Source organism: Neolamprologus brichardi, chromosome 15 (assembly GCF_056152115.1).
Source record: "Neolamprologus brichardi isolate AB-2024 chromosome 15, ASM5615211v1, whole genome shotgun sequence".
Classification (NCBI taxonomy): Eukaryota; Metazoa; Chordata; class Actinopteri; order Cichliformes; family Cichlidae; genus Neolamprologus; species Neolamprologus brichardi.
Genome location: NC_142118.1, coordinates 22,231,742 through 22,254,052, shown reverse-complemented (window position 1 = coordinate 22,254,052; position 22,311 = coordinate 22,231,742). Strand labels below are relative to the sequence as shown.

The window sequence follows — 22,311 nt, the reverse complement described above, 5'->3', positions numbered from 1 at the left end:
ACAGTTCTGGCTTCTGAATGGAAAACCTGCCAAATTTGATATGAGCAAGTTCTCCTTTTCCCCAGATGTGAAAATGCTCCACTGCATCTGTTTTCTGAAACAAAAAACTTCTTTAACCATCAAGATGAAAATATTCTGTCTGCTGTACAGTAACATGATATTAGCCTGAAAGTTCTTTCCAAATACAGAGCAACATAAAAATAAATTTACTGTCGTCATGACTTCTTCTCTTCCATAACTAATTGTAAAGGTATGACTGTCAAGGCGAGACCCCATACAAAACACAGCTGTAGTTGTTTGGCACCAGAATGTTGTGTGGAGAAAGTCTTATTTGGCAAATGATTAAAAAATTACAATATTAGAAAATTGATCAGAAAACAGTAAGAGTAGGAGTTAAAGAAGAGGAGGGTGAAGCATTGATTGATTGCCATCACTGAATGACATTGTATGGAGATTTTGTTTGATATCAGATTTTACAAATTCAGTCTTCTAACCTGAAATATTACCAAGGACATCCAGACTTCAGATCTGTGTTCATGAACTTCTCGTCCATCCTGACACCTAATTCAATTTAGCGTGAACAGTATTTGCTTTTGAAGCAATACTAAATTGGGTCACATAGTTTAATCATGTGACTCTGTTTTCCTTACCAGCATGGGTAATTTCCCAACTCTTATCAGTTGTTTTTGTGTCATACACCACTTCAAAATAAAAGCATAAAATTTAAAAAACCAAAGGCAGGGGCTGCCTTGTTTCTCTGATATTTTTCTGTTTTTTGTTTTCTCTCACAGTGATGATAATAAAGCAGATGTTGGACAGATGTTTGTGAGATCTCTTAGTCTCTGTGTTTATGTAATTCCAGGACTGCACAGTTTATGAGATGGAGGAAAAGATTCTGGAAGTGGTGAGTGCTGCTTTTGCTTTTCTTTACTCTGTTCGAAGTGTGTGTGTGTGTGTGTGTGTGTGTGTGTGTGTGTGTGTGTGTGTGTGTGTGTGTGTGTGTGTGTGTGTGTGTGTGTGTGTGTGTGTGTGTGTGTGTGTGTGTGTGTGTGTGTGAAAGCTGCAGGTTTGTGTATTCGGCTCAGGCACATCCACTTCCTGTCTTAGATAAGACTTCCTGTTGTTTCAGGATCCACACTTGGATGAAGTTCAGTCACTTTCCTTCTCATAGCCAGTTTGTCATGTGACCTCTTTTTATACAGTAGCCCAGTCACCTTGAAGAAGGCCAGCTCCTTGTCAGCTGTGGGCTGTTACAGCAGTGGATGTTCATTTTAAACATGCACATTGTTTAAATTCATGTGGTCAGAGGATATTTGATATGTAAGTAATCAGAGTTTTCTTACACAGGAAAAGCTCTTTGAGTCTACTTTTTCTGTACTCGTCACATCTATAAGACATTAACTTGGGCAAACTTGGCTTATAGTGACAAGTGGACAGAAAAGCTTCAATTCAATTCAATTCAATTCAATTTTATTTATATAGCGCCAAATCACAACAAATGTCGCCTCAAGGCGCTTCATAGATACAGAGAAAAGCCCAACAATCATATGACCCCCTATGAGCAAGCACTTTGGCGACAGTGGGAAGGAAAAACTCCCTTTTAACAGGAAGAAACCTCCGGCAGAACCAGGCTCAGGGAGGGGCGGCCATCTGCTGCGACCGGTTGGGGTGAGAGAAGGAAGACAGGATAAAAGACATGCTGTGGAAGAGAGACAGAGATTAATAACAGATATGATTCAATACAGAGAGGTCTATTAACACATAGTGAGTGAGAAAGGTGACTGGAAAGGAAAAAATCAATGCATCATGGGAATCCCCCGGCAGCCTACATCTATTGCAGCATAACTAAGGGAGGATTCAGGGTTACCTGGTCCAGCCCTAACTATATGCTTTAGCAAAAAGGAAAGTTTTAAGCCTAATCTTAAAAGTAGAGATAGTGTCTGTCTCCCGAATCCAAACTGGAAGCTGGTTCCACAGAAGAGGGGCCTGAAAACTGAAGGCTCTCCCTCCCATTCTACTTTTAAATACTCTAGGAACAACAAGTAGGCCTGCAGAGTGGGAGCGAAGTGCTCTAATAGGGTGATATGGTACTACAAGGTCATTAAGATAAGATGGGGCCTGATTATTTAAGACCTTGTATGTGAGGAGCAGGATTTTGAATTCAATTCTGGATTTAACAGGAAGCCAATGAAGGGAAGCCAAAACAGGAGAAATATGCTCTCTCTTTCTAGTCCCTGTCAGTACTCTTGCTGCAGCATTTTGGATTAACTGAAGGCTTTTCAGTGAGTTTTTTGGACATCCTGATAATAATGAATTGCAGTAGTCCAGCCTGGAAGTAATAAATGCATGAACTAGTTTTTCAGCATCACTCTGAGACAGGATATTTCTAATTTTAGAGATGTTGCGCAAATGGAAGAACGCAGTCTTACATATTTGTTTAATATGTGCGTTGAAGGACATATCCTGGTCAAAAATGACTCCAAGGTTCCTCACAGTGTTACTGGAGGCCAAGGTAATGCCATCCAGAGTAAGAATCTGGTTAGATACCATATTTCTAAGCTTTTCAGCGCCGAGTACAATGACCTCAGTTTTATCTGAGTTAAGAAGCAGAAAGTTAGTGGCCATCCAAGTCTTTATGTCTTTAAGACATTCCTGCAGTTTAACTAATTGGTGTGTGTTGTCTGGCTTTATGGACAGATAGAGCTGGGTGTCATCTGCATAGCAGTGAAAATGTATGCTATGTCTTCTAATGATGCTGCCTAGGGGAAGCATGTATAATGTAAACAGAATTGCTCCTAGCACTGAACCCTGTGGAACTCCATAATTAACCTCAGTGTGTGAAGAGGACTCTCCATTTACATGCACAAATTGGAGTCTATTAGATAGATATGATACAAACCACTGCAGTGCAATACCTGTAATACCTACAGCATGTTCTAATCGCTCTAATAGGATATTATGGTCAACAGTATCGAATGCTGCACTAAGGTCAAGAAGGACAAGCACAGAGATGAGTCCACTGTCAGAGGCCATAAGAAGATCATTTGTAACCTTCACTAAAGCTGTTTCTGTGCTGTGATGAACTCTGAAACCTGACTGAAACTCTTCAAATAAACCATTCCTCTGCAGATGATCTGTTAGCTGTTTGACAACTACTCTTTCAAGGATTTTTGATATGAAAGGAAGGTTGGAGATTGGCCTATAATTAGCTAAGACTGCTGGGTCTAGAGATGGCTTTTTGAATAAAGGTTTAACTGCAGCCACCTTGAAGGCCTGTGGTACATAGCCGACTATTAGAGATAGGTTGATCATATATAAGATCGAAGAATTAATCAATGGCAGGACTTCTTTGAGCAGTTTTGTAGGAATGGGGTCTAAAAGACACGTTGATGGTTTGGAGGAAGTAATTATTGAAGTTAACTCAGAAAGATCGATTGGAGAAAAAGAGTCTAACTTAACATCAATGGAACTAAGAGTAGCTGTTGATAATATTACATCTGTGGGATGATTATTGGTAATTTTTTCTCTAATGATAAAAATTTTATTTGTGAAGAAGTTCATGAAGTCATCACTAGTTAACGTTAAAGGGATGGTTGGCTCAAAAGAGCTCTGACTTTTTGTCAGCCTGGCTACAGTGCTGAAGAGAAACCTGGGGTTGTTCTTATTTTCTTCAATCAGTGATGAGTAGTAAGCTGTTCTGGCTTTGCGGAGGGCTTTCTTATAAAGCAACAAACTATTTCTCCAGGCTAAATGATGATCCTCTAAATTTGTGACACGCCATTTCCTCTCCAGATTACGAGTCATCTGCTTTAGGGTACGTGTTTGAGAATTATACCACGGGGTCAGGTACTTCTGATTAGAGACCTTAGTTTTCACTGGAACTACAGTATCCAGAGTCGTACGTAGTGAGGAGGTGAAATTATTAACAAGATAATCGACCTCTGTTGGGGTAGCGTTCAGATAGCTGCTCTGCTCTGTGTTGGTACAGGGCATTGACGATGATAACAGTGGCTGGATTATATTCTTAAACTTAGTTACAGCGCTTTCAGAAAGACATCTACTTTGATAAAGTCCACTCTCCACTGCTGCGTAATCAATTATTGTAAATGTAAATGTTATCAAGAAATGATCAGACAGGAGAGGGTTTTCAGGAAACACTGTTAAATGTTCAGTTTCTATGCCATATGTTAAAACAAGATCTAGAGTGTGATTAAAGTGGTGGGTGGGTTCTTTTACATTTTGAGAGAAACCAATTGAGTCTAACAACAGATTAAATGCCATGTTGAGGCTGTCATTTTTAGCATCAACATGGATGTTAAAATCACCCACAATAATTATTTTATCTGAGCTCAGAACTAAATTAGATATAAAGTCTGAGAAATCAGACAGAAACTCTGTGTAAGGCCCAGGTGGACGATAGATGATAACAAGTAAGACTGGTTTCTGAGTTTCACAGCTGGGGTGGACAATGTTAAGCATCAGGCTTTCAAATGAATTAAAAGTCTGTCTTGGTCTTTCATTAATTAATAGACTGGTGTGAAAAATTGCTGCCAAACCGCCCCCTCGACCTGTGCTTCGAGATTTCTGGTAGTTAGAATGACTCGGGGGTGTTGATTCATTTAAACTAACATAATCATCCTGCTGCAACCAGGTTTCTGTAAGGCAGAGTAAATCAATTTGTTGATCAATTATTAAGTCATGTACTAACAGAGACTTGGAGGAGAGAGACCTAATATTTAATAACCCACATTTCACTGTTTTACTCTTTGGTTCAGATGTGGATACTGTATTGTTCTTTCTTTGTAAATGTTTAAGTTGTTTGTTGCTGGTTTTTAGTTTGTTTTTTGTCTTTTTGGAAGCAGACACAGTCTCTATGGAGATGGGTTTTTGGGGGGGTAGCAGGAGGAGGGAAGCTGCAGAGAGGCGTGTAAGACTGCAACTCTGCTTCCTGGTCCCAACTCTGGATAGTCATGTTTTGAGGGGTTTAATAAATTTGTCGATATTTCTAGAAATGAGAGCTGCTCCATCCAAAGTGGGATGGATGCCATCTCTCCTAACAAGACCAGGTTTCTCCAGAAGGTTTGCCAATTATCTATGAAGCCCACATCGTTTCTGGGACACCACTCAGACAGCCAGCAATTTAAGGAGAACATGCGGCTAAACATGTCACTCCTGGTCTGATTGGGGAGGGGACCAGAGAAAACTACAGAGTCCGACATTGTTTTGGCAAAGTTGCACACCGATTCAATATTGATTTTAGTGACCTCCGATTGGCGTAACCGGGTGTCATTACTGCCGACATGAATTATGATTTTACTGAATTTACGTTTACCCTTAGCCAGCAGTTTTAAATTTCCTTCAATGTCGCCTGCTCTGGCCCCTGGAAGACAATTGACTATGGTTGCCGGTGTCTCTAGCTTCACATGTCTGAGAACAGAATCACCAATTACCAGAGTTTGACCCCCAGCGGGTGTGTCACCGAGTGGGGAAAAACGGTTAGACACATGAACGGGTTGGTGGTGTACCTGGGGCTTCTGTTTAGGACTATGCTTCCTCCTCACCGTTAGCTTACAGTAAACAGAACATGTCTGGAAATGGACCTGATGTTTTATGTACACACTGTTTTAATTCTCATGGAGACAGATGGGCGAGTATAATGTGAATAAAAGTGTCTTTCATGAACTACAGATTTAGTCCTAAAAACTGCTGAAGTATAACATTGGTTTTGCATTATTTTTTTTAGTAATATTTCCAGTACTTTATGGGATAAATATTTCCGAAGCAAATTTACTTTGTTTTTGTAAGGGGAGCAATAAAGTCACCATATTTGGAAAAAAAAACAACAAGAAGCTGAACAGCTATATCCCCAGAGGAGCATGTTTTCCTGGTTTACTTGTAATTTCCTGCTGGTTTGTGTTTTCCTGGTCAGCTCTCGGCTTCCCATGAGCTCGGGCTCGGTGCTGCGCTCCAGGCCTGGGTGTCTGGTCATTTGTGATGATAATATGAGGCTGTTCTCGTTCTGCGGAGGCGTCAAGAGTCAGACTAAATGTAGAGCGCTTTATAGTCATCATCAGAGATGTAAACTAAGACCACCATGCTGCCAATGGCTTTCTGTCTTGAATCATGTTTTATTCTTTATTCGAGAGAAAGCGCATGACAAAAAGTACCTTGTTTTGTTTTCAGCCCAACGATATTACACAAGCTATAAAACGCTAAAATGTAACCACAAGACAAGTCATAAAATCAAATATGCAGTTGATGTTGTTTAAAATGTAACTGTGAAACTCAAGCAGTGTACAAGCTGGTGTGTAGAGTTTGATTCCAGAAGGTTAGCAGTCAGAAATGTATTATTTTATTATTTATATAATTAGACATTGTTGCATATGGTCAATGGTCAAAACGGTACTTGCAGTTCAAGGATCAGAAACGCCACTTAAAAAATGGTAACCAATAATTTTCTCGATTAGATCATGGAAACAAGATAATTATTGTCAAGTCTTTCAATTGTGAAATCCAAACCAGCACATTTATTCTTAACTGTGCACATGTTTTTTTCTACAGCAGGGTAGGGCTTAACCAACAACAGCAATATGAAAAACTGGTGTTAAATAAGGCAACACAGACTTTAACTCATATTTACACAAACCAGTCAGGTGCATAGTCACCACCTCGGGCCCATTTTGAGGATGGAAAGGCCCAGGTGTATATATCGCAAACCTACATAGATACGCACCTACATAATGAATGACACCTATACAAAATCAATGTAACCCACGTATATGCATAATTATAAACCGCTAATTGTACAAAATAACAATGTTTTCCTGGCATTTTTTAATAACTACCAGGTGGGTGACACCTGTGGTTTCAAAAAGGCTTCCAGTTTTATAAAAGTGTATAAAATCTGAATCAGACTTGTATCTTTTGAAATAATTTCTGGGGTTGCAGTATGGGACAGAAGAGTGAGCAGTGTAATAACACACTGTAATACACTTGTTGACTGATAACTGGGTGAACACTTGCATGTATCCATCCATTGGACAAGCTGAACCTATTTGTATATATTTTCTTGTTTTTCAGTCCCGAGCGCTCAACAGCATCTGTGAGAAGACTGTCCAAGCGACTTCTGACCCCGCAAAAAGGGAAATGTCCTGTTTGGAGGAGGTTCACATCACCAATGTCAAGCCTGGGGAGGGATTGGTGAGGATTTTTTTTAAAGGGCATAGAATAAAAAAAGAAAATACACAAATGGGACAGAAATGATCATTTCCCTGTTGGGCTATGTCAGCGGGACGCCGCTGTCCGATAAGTACTGACTGCTGTAAAAAGAAAAACCCACAATATGACCCCACTTCCCCTCAGAATCACTAACAGGTATTTTAGTGCTATGCCATGAACCACAGCCAGCGTTGAATCAAAAACAGAAACAGATGTAGGTCCAGAAAGGAAACCCCCACCGCCACCGCTGCAGCGAGGAATTACAGAGGAACTGTGGGAGGTGTATTTATGCAGAAGATCCATGTTTAAGTTCTGTTTTATCTTTCAGGGGATTTACATCAAATCCACCTACGACGGGCTTCACGTCATCACGGGAACAACAGAGAACGTGAGTGAGCCTCTGGGTCTTCTTCGCCACTCACGTGCCATTTATAGACTTAAAAAATCTCTCTTGAAAGTCTTCATCACTACCAGAGATCATGGAAACATGCAGTCAATGAAATGTTAGTCTGTTAAACTCTTTGTGTGCTGTTCAGTCTCCGGCAGATAAAACCCAGAGGATTCACGCTGGAGATGAAGTCATTCAAGTCAACAAACAGACAGTGGTGAGTCGAATAGCCACAAGTTTCTCATCATTTTGGGAAATGGCCTTAGTCATTTTCTTAGATGGAGAGATCCCACACACGTCTGTGAGGCAGGACGTAGCTTCAACACTTGACTGTAGTGTCAAGTACCTGAGGATTCTCAGGTATTAGTTGTAGAACAATCTTCTTGGATGGCACGTGAAACATATTCACATACTTCACAAAGTCCAGCTGTCTCTTTTTTTTCAAGCGACAAGTTGTATCTTCTTTATTTTGTCTTATGTATAAACTGAAGTGTTGTGACTTTTCAGTATACAGGACTTTTTCCTTTCTGTCACATATTTAGTGCTACAACAGTGAACACTCATGTTAAACGTGGCCTTGTGAAATAAAAGGTCAGACTTCAGACTCTGAGCCATTTCGGATAGGCAAAGAAAACACAAGCTCCACCCATCTACAGTTCAGATATGCTTATTTTTAGCAGGAGCAGCCAATCAGAAGGAAGTTGGCTTTAACATGTTTTTCACTAATGAAGATATCACAATATTTATTAAATGTACATACTCCAAATAATTATTAGTGAGATTTATAGATTTTACAATCATGAAAATGCAAATGCATTGATGTTAATAAAATATTTATTATCATGTAAGTGTAAATGTGATGTGAATTACATGAAACTGACTGTAAGCCAATAAACAGCTTGTTTCAGACAGTACTAAACCAAGGCCAAGTATAAGAGGTGGATCCGTTTCTGCAGGTTTCATGACAGTTCACAGCTCACAGTACGTGAAATGCTTCCTTAAACGCTGAAGTTCAGGGTCGTGAAGTTTAAGGTCTTTCCTCATGCTAGCGCTCTCTAGAGGCTGCAATTCTCTGACTTTTGCTCTGGTTGGTCCAGGTGGGCTGGCAGCTAAAGCACCTGGTGGGGAAGTTGAGGGCGGAGTCTGGAGGGGTTGTCTTGATGCTGAAGAAGAGGCCCTCTGGACCTTCTGCCAGCTTCACACCGGCTCCACTGAAAAACCTGCGCTGGAGGCCGCCGCTTGTGCAGGTGAGCCGCCGCTTGTATTGTGCTGAAGTGCTTCTCCAGGGACTGTCTCCTCCTTTTCATCCCTCCTGATGGAGGCCCTCTGTGGTGGCAGATTGTTCTCCTGTCGTGGAGAGGTCAAATGATGTGGGAAATCCCAAGCTGGAGTAGAAAAGAACAAGTACTTGTGTTGCAGTTTTTCTACCTTTTTTATCCACAAGTTCTACATAGTTTGATGAAACCAAAAACATGATGACTGCACAATAAAAATGAGGAATTCAGGCCTAAAGTTCTGTGTAAAATGCAACGCTTGAACATGATCTGGAGTCTTTTGATTTCTAATGTATTCTCGCTTCTCTTTTTCGCTGTAACATGAGCTCAGTATTCGGACTTCCCAAAATGAATCTGAAATGCATTAACAGTCCTAACAGCCCCCGGCTCAGGAGCATTTATTTGTGTGCTTGTATGGACGAAAAGAGAATTTTCATCAGAGAAAAACTTCGCAGCAGAATTGATCAGGTAGTCTGTATGTCCTGAAATCTCAAATTCACTACATTACCTGTTTTTTTTCTTACACACAGACATTTTTGTGAACTCAGTCACTGAGAAACTGAAGGTTTTATTTCCCCATCAACAGATAAATCAGTGTTTGGCATAACACGTACTCAAACCTGTTTGCTTCTCCATTGCTTTGCTGATGCACATCAACAGAATTTTAAAACATCAAAATTCACAATAAAGCTTTTATGATTCACTTTCCTGTTTTTGTTGTCAGGATTGAAACAGTGACACAAATTCACCCAATAAAACTGACTGATTATAATCCAGCGTTTACTTGTTAACACAATTCTCTTCACTGTAAAACAAAGAAGTTGTCTGATAAAGTCCTTGTTAAGATTTTTTTTTTGTTCTTCTAATATTGAAACATGCAAACATGTTCTTGTAAACCTCTAAAATTAAACAATGAGCTTGTAAAGGGCAAATTTTAAAGATACAACATTTTCTGAACATTTGACCTTGAAGAAGAGCTCAACATAATGTGATATTTAGAATCACCATATCATTTCTTACATGTTTATATGTTGTCAATACAAACAATGGCATTAAGAAACATAGTTTGAAATAGCTCTACATAACTTTATTGACACTTTGGCCTTCAGATTCATCTACTGGCCCTGAAAAAGAAGTGAGGAGAGGTTCTTTTTCCTGGTTCAAACTGGACATTTGGGACTGATTGTGTTTTTGATTTTAGAGAAGTCGACGTTATTTCCTGTGGGGGGAAAAAAAGAGAAAGAAAAAGCACGAGTGCACAAAGTTCCGGTTAATAACAGTAAATGTGGAAGGATAATGGATTCTATATGCAGAATTTTCAAGGTGAGGCGTAGTTGACGCAGGTCCTGAACCTGCAGCAGCTGTAGTGTTGTGACAGACGTCACTGCATGAAAGTGAAGCAGACTGTGTCGGTAAGAAAATCAAGCTGCTCGTGGTGGTTTTCAGTCTTTGTCGTAGCTTTGAGGTTTTGATTCGAGCAGAAAACACAGCAGCCGCTCAGTCTGCAGCTCCTCTGAGGTGAGTGGGTGAAACAATGGAGCCCTTCTTCCCTTTTCCTGAAAAGAAGGATAGGGAAAAACTCTGCGTTGATGTCAGATCTGCGGTGGCTGACTCACACTTTAGTTCACAATGTGACAATCCTGCATTCACCAAACCACCTTCAGGGGTTTTGTGCTGACAGGGGTCCAGGATGTGTGTGTTTAGGGGAGATAGGAATCCAGAAAGGCACTGGGTAGCTCAGCTGATGAGCTCAGGCTCTAATCTCAGTCTTTCAAAACAGATCTGAGATCTCTTATCTCATCGTCACTCCCACCATTCACTTCAAAGGTTACGCCACCTGCACTTACATTCGTTTATCTTTTGTTTTGTGAAGTGGGAACAATGACAAGCCTGAAACTATTAGAATGAGTAAGAATAAGTTAGCTCAGTCAGTTTGGTGCTGAGTTGACATGACAAACAAGTTATCCCAAAAACTGCATTGCTGTGTTTTAAATGTCCGTGTTTTATGTGGGTTAATGGAAGAGCAAGAAAGTGAGAAACTGCAGCAGGACATCAGCTGTTTGCTTGTTTATGAAACAACTTTGTCTGTTTTCTTTTTTTCTTTGTTTCTTAATGAATTTAAACACTGAGTTAATAAATCTGCTGTTTAAATAAGGAAAAAAGTAATTTTGCTAGTTTTAGCTGTAGATGAGTTTTAGGGTTAAACTTGAACATCTGAAACACTTTGTGTTTATGATGCTGTTTTTTGTTTGATCAAAGGGCTTTAGAAAAATGTCTTGCTCCTTATTTAAACACTCCTAGGCGTTTATATGTTGGCAGTTATATTGAAGCATCTTACTGGGTCTTTACATATTTTGAAACTGATTCATCAGATTTGCTTCGAAAACATCAGGTATACTGCAGCAAACCTGAGGTTGACTGAATAAGATAAGATAAGATAAGACTTTATTGATCCCACAACGGGGAATTTTTTGCATCACCTCAGCTCAGGTACAGATATCAGAAGGAAATACAAAAATACAAATAGTACAATCAATGAAATGAATTTAACGATGAAATGAGCCCTTTTAAGGGAAGTGTGTGTATGTTTGTGTAAATGGGTGTAAAAGTGGTAATGAAACCACTCAGTTTTTGCTGGTTTTGGTCTTTCATTGGATTTTTCACAATTAGGAACATTCACAGTATCGCCAGACTGGATTAAGTCTGGCATGGTTAAAAGTGGCTGCATCGAAACGTCCTTTAGACGTGTTTTTCAAAGTGCAGGTGAAACAGAAAACGAGCTGAATGAAGTTCCTGTGTTTGTGAGAACTTGAAAGTGAGGAAGGAAACAGAAAAGCCTCCTCTGCTCTTTCTCCTCTGAGCTGGAACAACTTTCGCTTTTGTTTGACGATAAACACAGTTCACAAAGTCATCGTCTGCTGTGTGCTGAGACACAGAAGCAACCAAAAACACAGATTAGAAGAAACAAACCAAACGTGTTAGTTACATGTGATTCTTTTGTTTCCTTTATTAAAGGGCTTAAATTTGTCTTTTTTCTTTAATAGACCTCTCAGGGAGCGCCAAGTCTTTATAAATCACGAGAGTCAGAAATCTCAGACGCTCCTGGAAAGAGAGGGAAGACGACCATCTTGGATTTGTATATCCCTCCTCCCCCAGAAGCGCCATATGTCCCGCTGTAAGTACCTCACTCAAGCTTCAGGATTTCAGAATCATCTTTTTTTTTCTTCTTTTTTATGCCTGTAATGCTCAGTTTCCTGCTCCTTGTGGCAGAGATGGGAACACAAACGTGTTTGCAGGTGTGAAAATGCGTCCCAAGTCTCCAAACTCGCATCTGGATGCAGACGTGCGACAGCGACGCTACACTGTAGCAGAGGAAAACCGGACGTCCGCCGTCCCTCCACCTGAATCCAGCCATCCTATCCCAGTTCGCCTCAGGCAGCGCTCCTCCTCACGCTGTAAGGACACAAAGGCTCATGTTGATCTTAACCTTACTCTAGAGCAGGGGTAGGCAACTCCAGGCCTCGAGGGCCGGTGTCCTGCAGGTTTTAGATCTCACCTTGGGTAAACACACCTGAATCAAATGATTAGTTAATTACCAGGCCTCCGGGGAACTACAAGACGTGTTGTAGAGGTAATTGAGCCATTTGAATAAGCTGTGTTGGATCAAGGACACATCTAAAACCTGCAGGACACCAGCCCTCAAGGCCTTGAGTTGCCCACCACTGCTCTAGAGCTTAGTCCAACAATGAAAACAAAGCTCAAACTATACTTTGAATAAGAAGGAAAAAGTTTAGTCTTGTCCCATTGTTTTATATCCAGACTAAGTTTATAGGCCGAGTGATTCCACGCCCAAAGGTCAAAAAATGAAGCGACAGCCAGCAGCCAGTCATCACAGCACAAAGACAAATAAAAGCATCACAATGAGGGGAAAAACATGTGGGTTATGATGAGTTATACAACACTTACAGTACCACAGGAAGTGAAAGCACATAAAACCACAATCAACTGTTTTTTAGTTGTTGGTTTGTTTGTTTTTTGCTTGATGCATAGACTGTTCTCACACATGCACAGCAGCCCTGAACTTTTGTCAGAGGCTCACTTTAACCTCACAATCCTTTAACCTCCTAAGACCCAAACTCTTTCATGGCATGCGTTTTTAATTTCCTGATGAACGTAAAAACGGAGAATTCCCTAAAAAGGTTTTGTTTGTTTTTTTACCTGATTTTTGTTTCTGAGAAAAATGAGATCCACATAAGAGGACAATAATTTTAAATTTCAATAGAACAGTGGCAGTATAAGAGACTAGACTAAAATGTAATGTCCACATATATGGACGCCATGTCCTAGGAGGTTAACCTGCCAGTTCTGTAGTTCAGTCCCTGTGATTTCATGTGAGAGAATAGCAGATCAGATGATGTCATGTGTCTGGCCCAATCTAGTAGGGGTGCAACGATACACAAAATTCACGGTTCGGTTCGATACTTTGGTGTCACGGTTCGATATTTTTTCGATACAAAAAAAATGTTCATGCCTTTTTATTAATTTGTCATTTATTAAATTTTCACGGCACATTCTGCACCACATCTCTGTGCGTTCATCATTTGTTTGAAGCCAGCTCACCTCCTGCAACCACTTTTCTGAGAATACGCGCTTCTTTTGTGGTTTGGACTCCTTCTGACATTTCTTTGGAGGTGGAGGAACACCAAAGTAATTGCTTAAAGGAGCTTCTTCGACATCTTTAAGAGTTCTAAACAAATGTCTGTCCTCCTCCTGAAAATCTTATGTACGCAAACACGAGTTGCAACTTCTTATCTTGTGCGGGTTTTTATTTTGACAGCGAATGCGCACCTGCGGACCACTTATGTGCAGCCCTGGTTATTTAGCTCGTCATATTGCAGCCACAGAAATTCTTTTGTCCATGAAACCATAAAGCTGCACTTTCTTTTTTCCTTATAGTCTGATTTGTCATAACTTTTCCGTTTTGTGGTAAGCTTTTCTTTGGCTGTCACTTCTTCACCCTGACCTGTCTTATTTGGCTCAGCAGAACTAAAATATATATCCTGCTGCTTTTACACACGCACTTACATAACGCTCAGCGATTCTCTGCGCGATCAACCTCTCACATGTTTAAGCTGCGGGAGATTTCACTTGTCATGTTTGCATAGTAAGCTAACGATTGATAAGACGATGTCAGAGGAATTGGTGCGCAAATTATCATCACTCACCAATCAGTACTGTCGCTTTCTATACACAGTTCACGCGATTGCAAAGTGAAAGCAAAAAACAAGCGCAAATTCAAACGCGATTTCAGCATGTCACATATTGACAGTGGCCGATGCCAATGACATAATTACCCAGCTACATTTCCGAAAGAATGCAAAAGCATTGACATATAGTTTTCCTTCCTACGATAGGCCGACGGGCAGGGCAGGGCAGCCCGACTGGAAAAAAGCCCCAGGACGTCGGGCTAGCGATTTTGCGAGCCCTGTATCTGATTGAGGAATCACTCATCTTTGGAAAAGAGAGTTTATTATGGAGAAATGTCTCTTTCCAAAATAAAAGCTCTACTATACGCTTCTTCTGGGCTATATTCTCAGCAGCATATTAAACATATCAGGTCCCCATAAGGAGAATCATGTGCTAACGGCTGTCTAAATGACTCGGGTAAAGTTTGTAGCATGCCTGCTTGTTTTTGTCTGCTTCCACTTGTCTTTGCACTAGGATGATGTCGGAGTAAATGTGCAGTCATATTGGTTGTGTTCCCACTAGTGCTGTCAGCCTTAATCTGAAATGACATTAACGTCACAACACGGCAAATCTCCGTTAACGAGCTACCGCGGATCGCCTCATGAGTGGGGCTGGAAGACGTCAACACATTAACGAGCTAACTGCGCTAACACACTAGTTCCCACCAATTGAGCATTGCTGGCACATCCAACATACTGTTTTACTTTTGTCCATGATGCGCTTACCTTCAGGGTCATACATCACATGAAAACCAAAATAGTTCCAAACGCCAGATCTGAATGAGGGTGGGGGAGGTTCAATTTGCCATGTTGCAACTAGCCTAGCTTCTGTCTCGCTAGCTTGCCCTGCGCTCAGTGAATCTGTGTTCGACTACTCCGCCTAGGCTGCACTGTCGAGCGCAGATCCACTGAGCGCTCAACACAGACAGCATCATCAGAAGGAAAGTTGATAAAATAAATTAAAAATGTTGTATCGTTCGATACATATGCGTACCGAACCGAAAGCACTGTATCGAACGGTTCGATATCGATACGAGTATCGTTGCACCCCTACAATCTAGCCCCATCAAACCAAACAAAGCGTTTCTACTAATAAGACTGTGTATCTTCAAAGAGCTTCTGTGGACTTGAAGGCTTGATTTCATGAACAGTAATTCCTCTCTGCTGAGTTTGGAGCAGTTTTGTTCTGGTTTTGGTTGGAAACACTGGGATTTAGTGCCACCTTTGTCTCTGGAGTCACCACAAAGCAACCTGAATGCATGGTATTATATTTTGAAGCTTTATTGGGTCATAGTAATCAAGGACACCTTAAGCCAGGAGTGGTTCTTTGGGGATTTAAAGATGAATCATTGATTTAGAAAACAGCAGATTTTTAATTTTAATGAGAATTTTTCCCAGCCTGATTCTCCCGAAAAGAAACCCCCCCCCCCCCCAAACATTTCTGTTAGACCGACTGCAGCTAGCTGTTTATGGGCCATATTGGTTTGTGCTCTAATATCTGGCTAAGTTTCAGCCTGAGTTGCAAGTAGAGGAGTAGTGTCTCTGAGATGGAGCTGATGTTTTGCTCTTTCTGGACTCTTCGCAGGTAAACCCAGACCCATCTCCATGCCTGTGGAGGCATTTTCAGGCGTGTCTGACCGGCTCTCCAGGCCCAGTACTCAGGGAAGGAAAGGTAAGTCCCACCTGTCCAGCTGGACCAGACGCAGTGAGCGCCAGTAATCTGACAGTTATCAGTAATAGCCATCTGTCCGACTCATTAAAAGGCAAGGACAGACTGTAGCAGGGATGGGCTGCGTGCTTTGAATTTTTACCTGGTTAATCATTAACCCCGAAAGCTGCCACTGCATCTGCACAACTCATTTCTTACTCGGCTCGGTCTGAGCGTTAGAGCACTTCACCTTGACGAGCACGGTGCGCGTTGGCAGTTTGTCCAAGATAAGAGGCAGTTAATGAACGGTTAAATAAAGACACGTGAAGAGGTGGACTGTTTTCCACTGACGGCAAACACGAGGCCGACAAAAGAGCGAAGTTTACACACTGCTGCATGAACCTATGAGGTTTAAAGTGGAATCATCCTTAGAAGTTCAGCGTCGAATTTATTTCTAAAAATATTCTTTTTTTTTTCTTTTTTTTTTTTGCTTTATTTGCATTATTATTTTTCTTTTAAATGAACAATTGAAACAGGAATGTCAGTTATGTCCAGATTTATCTCAACTCTTTCTTTAAAAAGACTTGCTTTGACCTGCAACTTAACAAGTCAACTGTTACTTTTAGCTGTTTTGTACGATTCAACAGGGAGGATGGAAGGATAGAAGCTCGTTTAGGGAGGACTTGCTTATTATGTATTTTCACTCACATGTAAATCCAGTATGTAGGACTACCTCATTTCTTCTTCAGTACAAGGTTGCCGTATTTAGGAACATGAAAGTCGTCATTTCAAGGTCTCACAGCTAAAATGAAACAAGCCAAATAATTAAATAATTAACCTGTTGTCTTCTAACAGGTAAGGACGTCCTGCACATGTATCGGAGTAATGAGGGCATTAGCACTATCACGGAGGAGGAGCCGTGTTTCCCTCTGCCGTACCGAGGTCACCCATCTGTACGTGGCGTCGACCATATCAGGGGCAGCCAGTGCTACATTAACGCCAACCTGCACAACACAGCCACCATACCTTACCAGGAAGTGGGGTCCAAAAAGGCTTCTGCCTCCACTTCTGCCGCTGTCTCTCCCACTAAGGGTGTAAACAAACAGTCCACGTCACTGCTCGGCGGCTGGCTGGCTCGACTCAAACTGCTCAGCCACTGAGGAGGAAAAGCTCAGTTTGAATTTTATTAGATGAGACAATTATTCTCACCTGGTTTCTGGAAGAGTTTTTAATATTCTGCTTTTAAATATCCATTTAAGTTTCACGGTCCTGATAAAAGGCAATGCAGTACATCATTTTATAGTTCTGGATAAAAACATCAGATCGTGGACTGTTGGAGTTAACCGAACATGTTAAGATGGTGAGGAATTCATCTCAAAATCTAGCACCACAGCAAGGAAAAAACTAATCCGGAAAATGCATAGTGCTTTCCACTTAATGAACCTGATACTGGAATCTACTGATCGCTCATTTTCTGTTTGATTTATCCGTCATGGAAAATTTGAAGATTTTAAAGTCGTCAAGGAACCTTTGACAACACCAAGCTGAAAACAAGCCGCACCTGGGGAAAAACACTGCAAATGTTACAGTTTTTATATATATATATTTTTAATGATAAAGGAAAGTTACATCTCAGAGTTAGTTTTAAAATTGCTGCTATCATTGAGCAGAATTATCTGCAGATGTATGGATGCTTGAAGGATTGGTTTGCTGCAACATTCCAGCTTCCATGTTTTCCCTTTGGCCTGTAGTGCTGTAAATTCATCCAGATACCTATATATATATATATATATATTTGCCTTCTGGTCTATGTTACAGACCTAAATGTCACCTGTGTTGTGGCCCAGTTACTCTAAAAAGACCTCTGCAAACCTCGTTACCGAACTGTTTTCCTACCACTGTTTACACCTGACAGCTAAACGAAGAGCGCAGAAAGCTAAATGCAGCTCAGCCAAGGTGATTCAATTAATGTTTGATTCTGTTGTTCACCTTCATCACAGGTAGATGGAGCCTGTTTATTGCAGAGTGAAGAAAGAGTTGTGGTACAGGGTGTAGTTTGGTAAAGAGACAATTGTTTTTTCTCAGAACTGCTTTTGGAATAACTATGTCAGGATTTCTGGAAATAGACTTCTCTGCTGTAGTTTTTGGCACTTTTAACAGCACAAAAAAAATCTCACTTGGACAACTCAAACCAAAGCAGTCTGTAGACAGATACAGAGGACTACATGCGAGAGGTCAAATACAGAGATTTGTGGTCAACTGTCCCTTTAAAGTTTTAAGTTTATAACCTGATCTTCCTCACCTACCCATATTGAATGTTTCACATGTACGGAAGAAAGGGTTTTCTAAAGATTATTTTAAAAATGCTTCATGACAGAAACTTCAAATATAAAAAAATATTTTGAAGGTGTTCTTCAGGGAACCATCTCGGAGCTCTTCAATTTTTTTTTTTTTACCCAGTTTCTAGGTCATGAATATTTGGTGCCTTTTTTACTAATGAAACATTATGCAAAAGCTCCTAAGCTGCTAGGGTGACTCTTACTACAGAAACTGGGCAATATGGCTACAAACTAAAGTGTTTTTTTGTTTTCATTTTAATCTTCTTTTTCTTTGGATTTTTATTTTTTTTTTTATTGTAATACTTTGGGTGGCAACAGATAACAATAAAAATAGCTCAAATGTTACTCTGAGTTGACCAACACAAGTGAGTTTCCATCTTCCAGTTAGTTTATGTCAAAGTTGAAGCTGTGATTCTAATGTGGAAGATTTTATTTTCTGTCACAGTGTACAATAATAACCTCTTCAAGCTTTTAGGAGAAGATAATTTAGCCGCTCATATCATATATCATATACTGATTTTAAATACAGCTTAACTGTTATATTTAAAGAGGACCTTTTATTAATTTCCTGTCATATTTACTGTTTAAACAGTGGTTGCTCATAATTAAAAATGGCCAATTTGTGAGTTGATTTGGATGCTTTGACTTGTGGTTCTTCTACATATTCAACCCACTGAATTTGAAAAAAGGCAGGCTTTAAAGGGGGAGGAGCTTAAAAGGCTTGTTTTAGGACAGGGGTGTCAAACTCAAATACAGAGTGGGCCAAAATTCAAAACTGGAATAAAGTCACGGGCTAACGTTAATATTTATTGAAAAAAAATCTTTTCAATTTTTTGCTGGAAAACTGAATATTGAACAAGCAAAGCTTAATACTAAACAATATATATATTAGCTGTATAATACCAGTAGGCCAGCTCTAATAGTAATTTGGTATGGCTTCGCGGGCCAAATGTAATTAGGCTGTGGGCCAAATTTGGCCCACGGGCCAGAGTTTGACACCTATGTTTTAGGAGGATGAATGAATTCAGCAGTAAGGCCCAGGATCACATAAATAAGGATTCTTTTGAACTGCCAGTCATGGAAATGGACACAACTAGAGTCCAAGAATGAAATGATGGAAATAAATAGATCTGGTTTTTTGATTTGTTTAGTGTTGAATTAAAACATTTCTCAGCATTGCTTCTTTTTTTTTTAACATTGAAAATAATAAAGGTTTCACGTGTTGACCCTCCAAATTTAAGGCAAAACTTCTATTTTGGGGCTTTGATCTCATTAAAGAAATCTGAAATGACAGATTATAGCATGCTGAATCTGCTGAAGATGAAGCTGGTTTTTGTTTTCAGTTGACTGCTTGTTTTATTTTTAGTTTTTTACATTTTCAAAACTTATCAGTGGATTATCAGAGTCTTAGCGTTTATGATTGCTGAAGTATTTTTCTAGTAAAAACACCATTTGTAGTTAAGGAGCCATTAGTGCCTCTTTAGATATTTTGTATGCATAAAATGGTTTCTAAAAATGTTTTTATCTTTTGTTCTTTTCTCAAAGAACTTAAGATTTGTATACATTTCTAACGTTATCAGGGACATGAAATTGTTAAAAAGAAGAGAAAAAAATGCACATTTCTTTTTAACAGAGGGAACACAGCAAATAAAAACAGTGAAATGATTAACCAGTATTTTAGTACAAGGATTATGATTTCAGAAAGCAGTTCTAAAGCTACTCTACCTGAAAATATGCTGCATCCTTTTGTAATAACTCAGAATGTAAACACTTTGTGATTTATTCTTTGTGCTAAAAATACAAAGTAAAGAGAAAAACTTGAACCCTGACACAGAGTAGACTTGGTAAATATATTATGGGGTGGAACAATTCTGAATCCAAAACGGAAATCGGGATAGAAACATCCCCAGTATTGCATTATGGTTCCAACTTGTCGTACTGTCGAAGCTGTCATGTTTAAACATTGAGGTAATAAATGAACTGGAAGCATAGCACATTTAGTGTGATTCATTTCATCTCATGATCCAGTCATGATCGAGTGATCAGGCCACTGTAGCTAATTGTGGTTTCAGTTAAATCTATTTTACACCTCTAAAATAGATTTAGAATTAACTTTGATAACAGATTTAATGGATTTAAATACATTTAAAGTATCTAATATAAGATTTAATTATCTTTGTCATTTGGCAGATTTGTCTGCAGGAAGCTGCCAGAAATTTCAGGTATACTTAAAAAAAAGAAGAAGAAAATGATCACTTTCTCATCTCAAGTATTTGTTTTTCTTTTTATTAATGGACTCAAGAAAATGTATATTCTCCTAAGAAATTCTTTGCAGGTTTAAGGTTTCTATAATGAAAAATTTCCTGAGGGCGTCCCTCAGGGAACCTTTCTGGATCCACTGATATTCAAGAACTGTGGACTTAAATGTTGTTGTGGTTTTTTTTGTTTGTTTTTTGTTAAGTCTTAACTTTTCTAAAGGGTTTTTCTAATTCACGTTATTTGCTTTTATACAAACGAAACCTTATGCAAGCATTATAAAAGATTCTCAGCGTGTATAGAAAATTTTTAAATGTGTTTGTGAGAAAATCTATAACGTGTAATTTTTAAAGTGAACATAAATCTCTTTACTTTTAAAAAAAAATAAAGTTTAAATGAACACACAATAGAAAACAAAGTTGCTTCATTGTGAATGCTCGTGGAGGGAATTTGTGTTACAGCTTTACTTTTTTTGGTAAATGGCCTGTATTTGTATAGCGCTTTACTAGTCCCTAAGGAGCCCAAAGCGCTTTACACATCCAGTCATCCACGCACACATTCACACACTGGTGATGGTAAGCTACATTGTAGCCACAGCCATCCTGGGGCGCACTGACAGAGGCGAGGCTGCCGGACACTGGCGCCACCGTGCCCTCTGACCACCACCGGTAGGCAATGGGTGAAGTGTCTCGCCCAAGGACACAACGGCCGAGATTGTCCAAGCTGGGGCTCGAACCGGCAACCTTCCGATTACAAGGCAAACTCCCAACTCTTGAGCCACGATTAAGGAGGACCCGCTTCTCTCTTCCTTTTCTTCAAAGTCTCCTGTTCCAATTTTGGATCTTTATATTATGTATACTGAGAGGTGATAACACGAACATGGTCATGTTAGGCTCAGAACCACACCCGCCACCATAAACTGAAACTCAGTGAATTAAATATAAACTCCAAATCGAATCACAAACACATAACAAAAACTAAGAACCCAGAAAATCCAGAAAAAATCTGATATATAAAGATTACAAAGATTACAAAACTCAACAAACACCATAACGTCAGAATCCAAACTTGACTAGAAATGAACCAAAACTATAAAAAAGAAGAGTCCAAATATCAATACAAAGTAAAAGCTCAGGCACAAAACCCAGAGTCCATGACATAAGTAAAAAATGTAGGGCGTAGTTGAGTGAAGTAAATGAGTTTTGTAGAGAAAAATAGAAGTTTGACACCATCCTTTATTTTTGCAGAAAAATTAATAGGATTTTTTTTCATGCTTAGTTCTATAAATATATAAATAAGTTGTAGAGCATGTGAGGTGCCAACTGTAATGCTGTGTTTGAAGTGGGGTGTTGCAGAATTGATCTAAATGTATAGTAGCCATAAAGGCGGAGAAGTTAAATGCCTTGTTTCAGAGGGAGGATGAGGAGGTGCAGGAAGGCCCAGTGGTAAAAAATGAAAACCTGGAAGTGGAAATGGGCGGAACTGATCCCTTTTAAATCAGCTGAAGTGAATAAGGGGTATACGTTTATTTATTTTCCTCTAATGACCACTTTTGGCAACAGCTGTTCAGCGAAGTTGAAGTGTTGAAGTTCACTTGTTTCTTGTTGATCTAAAGTGAAGGTGGTTTGTAAAGTTGTCCTTTTGTCAAACTTCATGTATCATAATCTGATTTTGCTCTGTCTGATTATGTAAGCACAAACGGTCCCTCTTCAGAGCTCTGTGTTTTGTTGCCTCTGTAATGCTTTGGAAAAATAAAGTGCAATTTATTTTGAAACTTTGCATTCAATATTTTTATTTTTTGGAAGTTATAGCAAAGCTTATAATTTATATATTTTTTATGTTAAATTAGCAGCTGGATTATAATGATAAGTATTAAGCTACAAAAACATAAATGAATTTGAGTACAGAGGTTCAGTAGGGTCCTTGGTTCTCAAAAATGTGA

General features: G+C 39.5%; 1 protein-coding gene across 1 annotated transcript in view; it reads left to right on the top strand.

Annotated features, from left to right (window-relative positions):
* The window catches only part of cnksr3 (cnksr family member 3), a 50,127-nt gene extending 28,022 nt beyond the window's left edge, over nt 1-22,105 (top strand). The window contains exons 5-13 of the mRNA XM_087852409.1: nt 863-904; nt 7,081-7,200; nt 7,547-7,606; nt 7,755-7,823; nt 8,704-8,853; nt 11,925-12,055; nt 12,151-12,335; nt 15,712-15,798; nt 16,630-22,105. Coding sequence (XP_087708535.1) covers nt 863-904; nt 7,081-7,200; nt 7,547-7,606; nt 7,755-7,823; nt 8,704-8,853; nt 11,925-12,055; nt 12,151-12,335; nt 15,712-15,798; nt 16,630-16,934 — 1,149 coding nt within the window. The 3' untranslated portion in view covers nt 16,935-22,105. The remainder of the gene's footprint in view (nt 1-862; nt 905-7,080; nt 7,201-7,546; nt 7,607-7,754; nt 7,824-8,703; nt 8,854-11,924; nt 12,056-12,150; nt 12,336-15,711; nt 15,799-16,629) is intronic.
* Nucleotides 22,106-22,311: the final 206 nt, after the last annotated feature.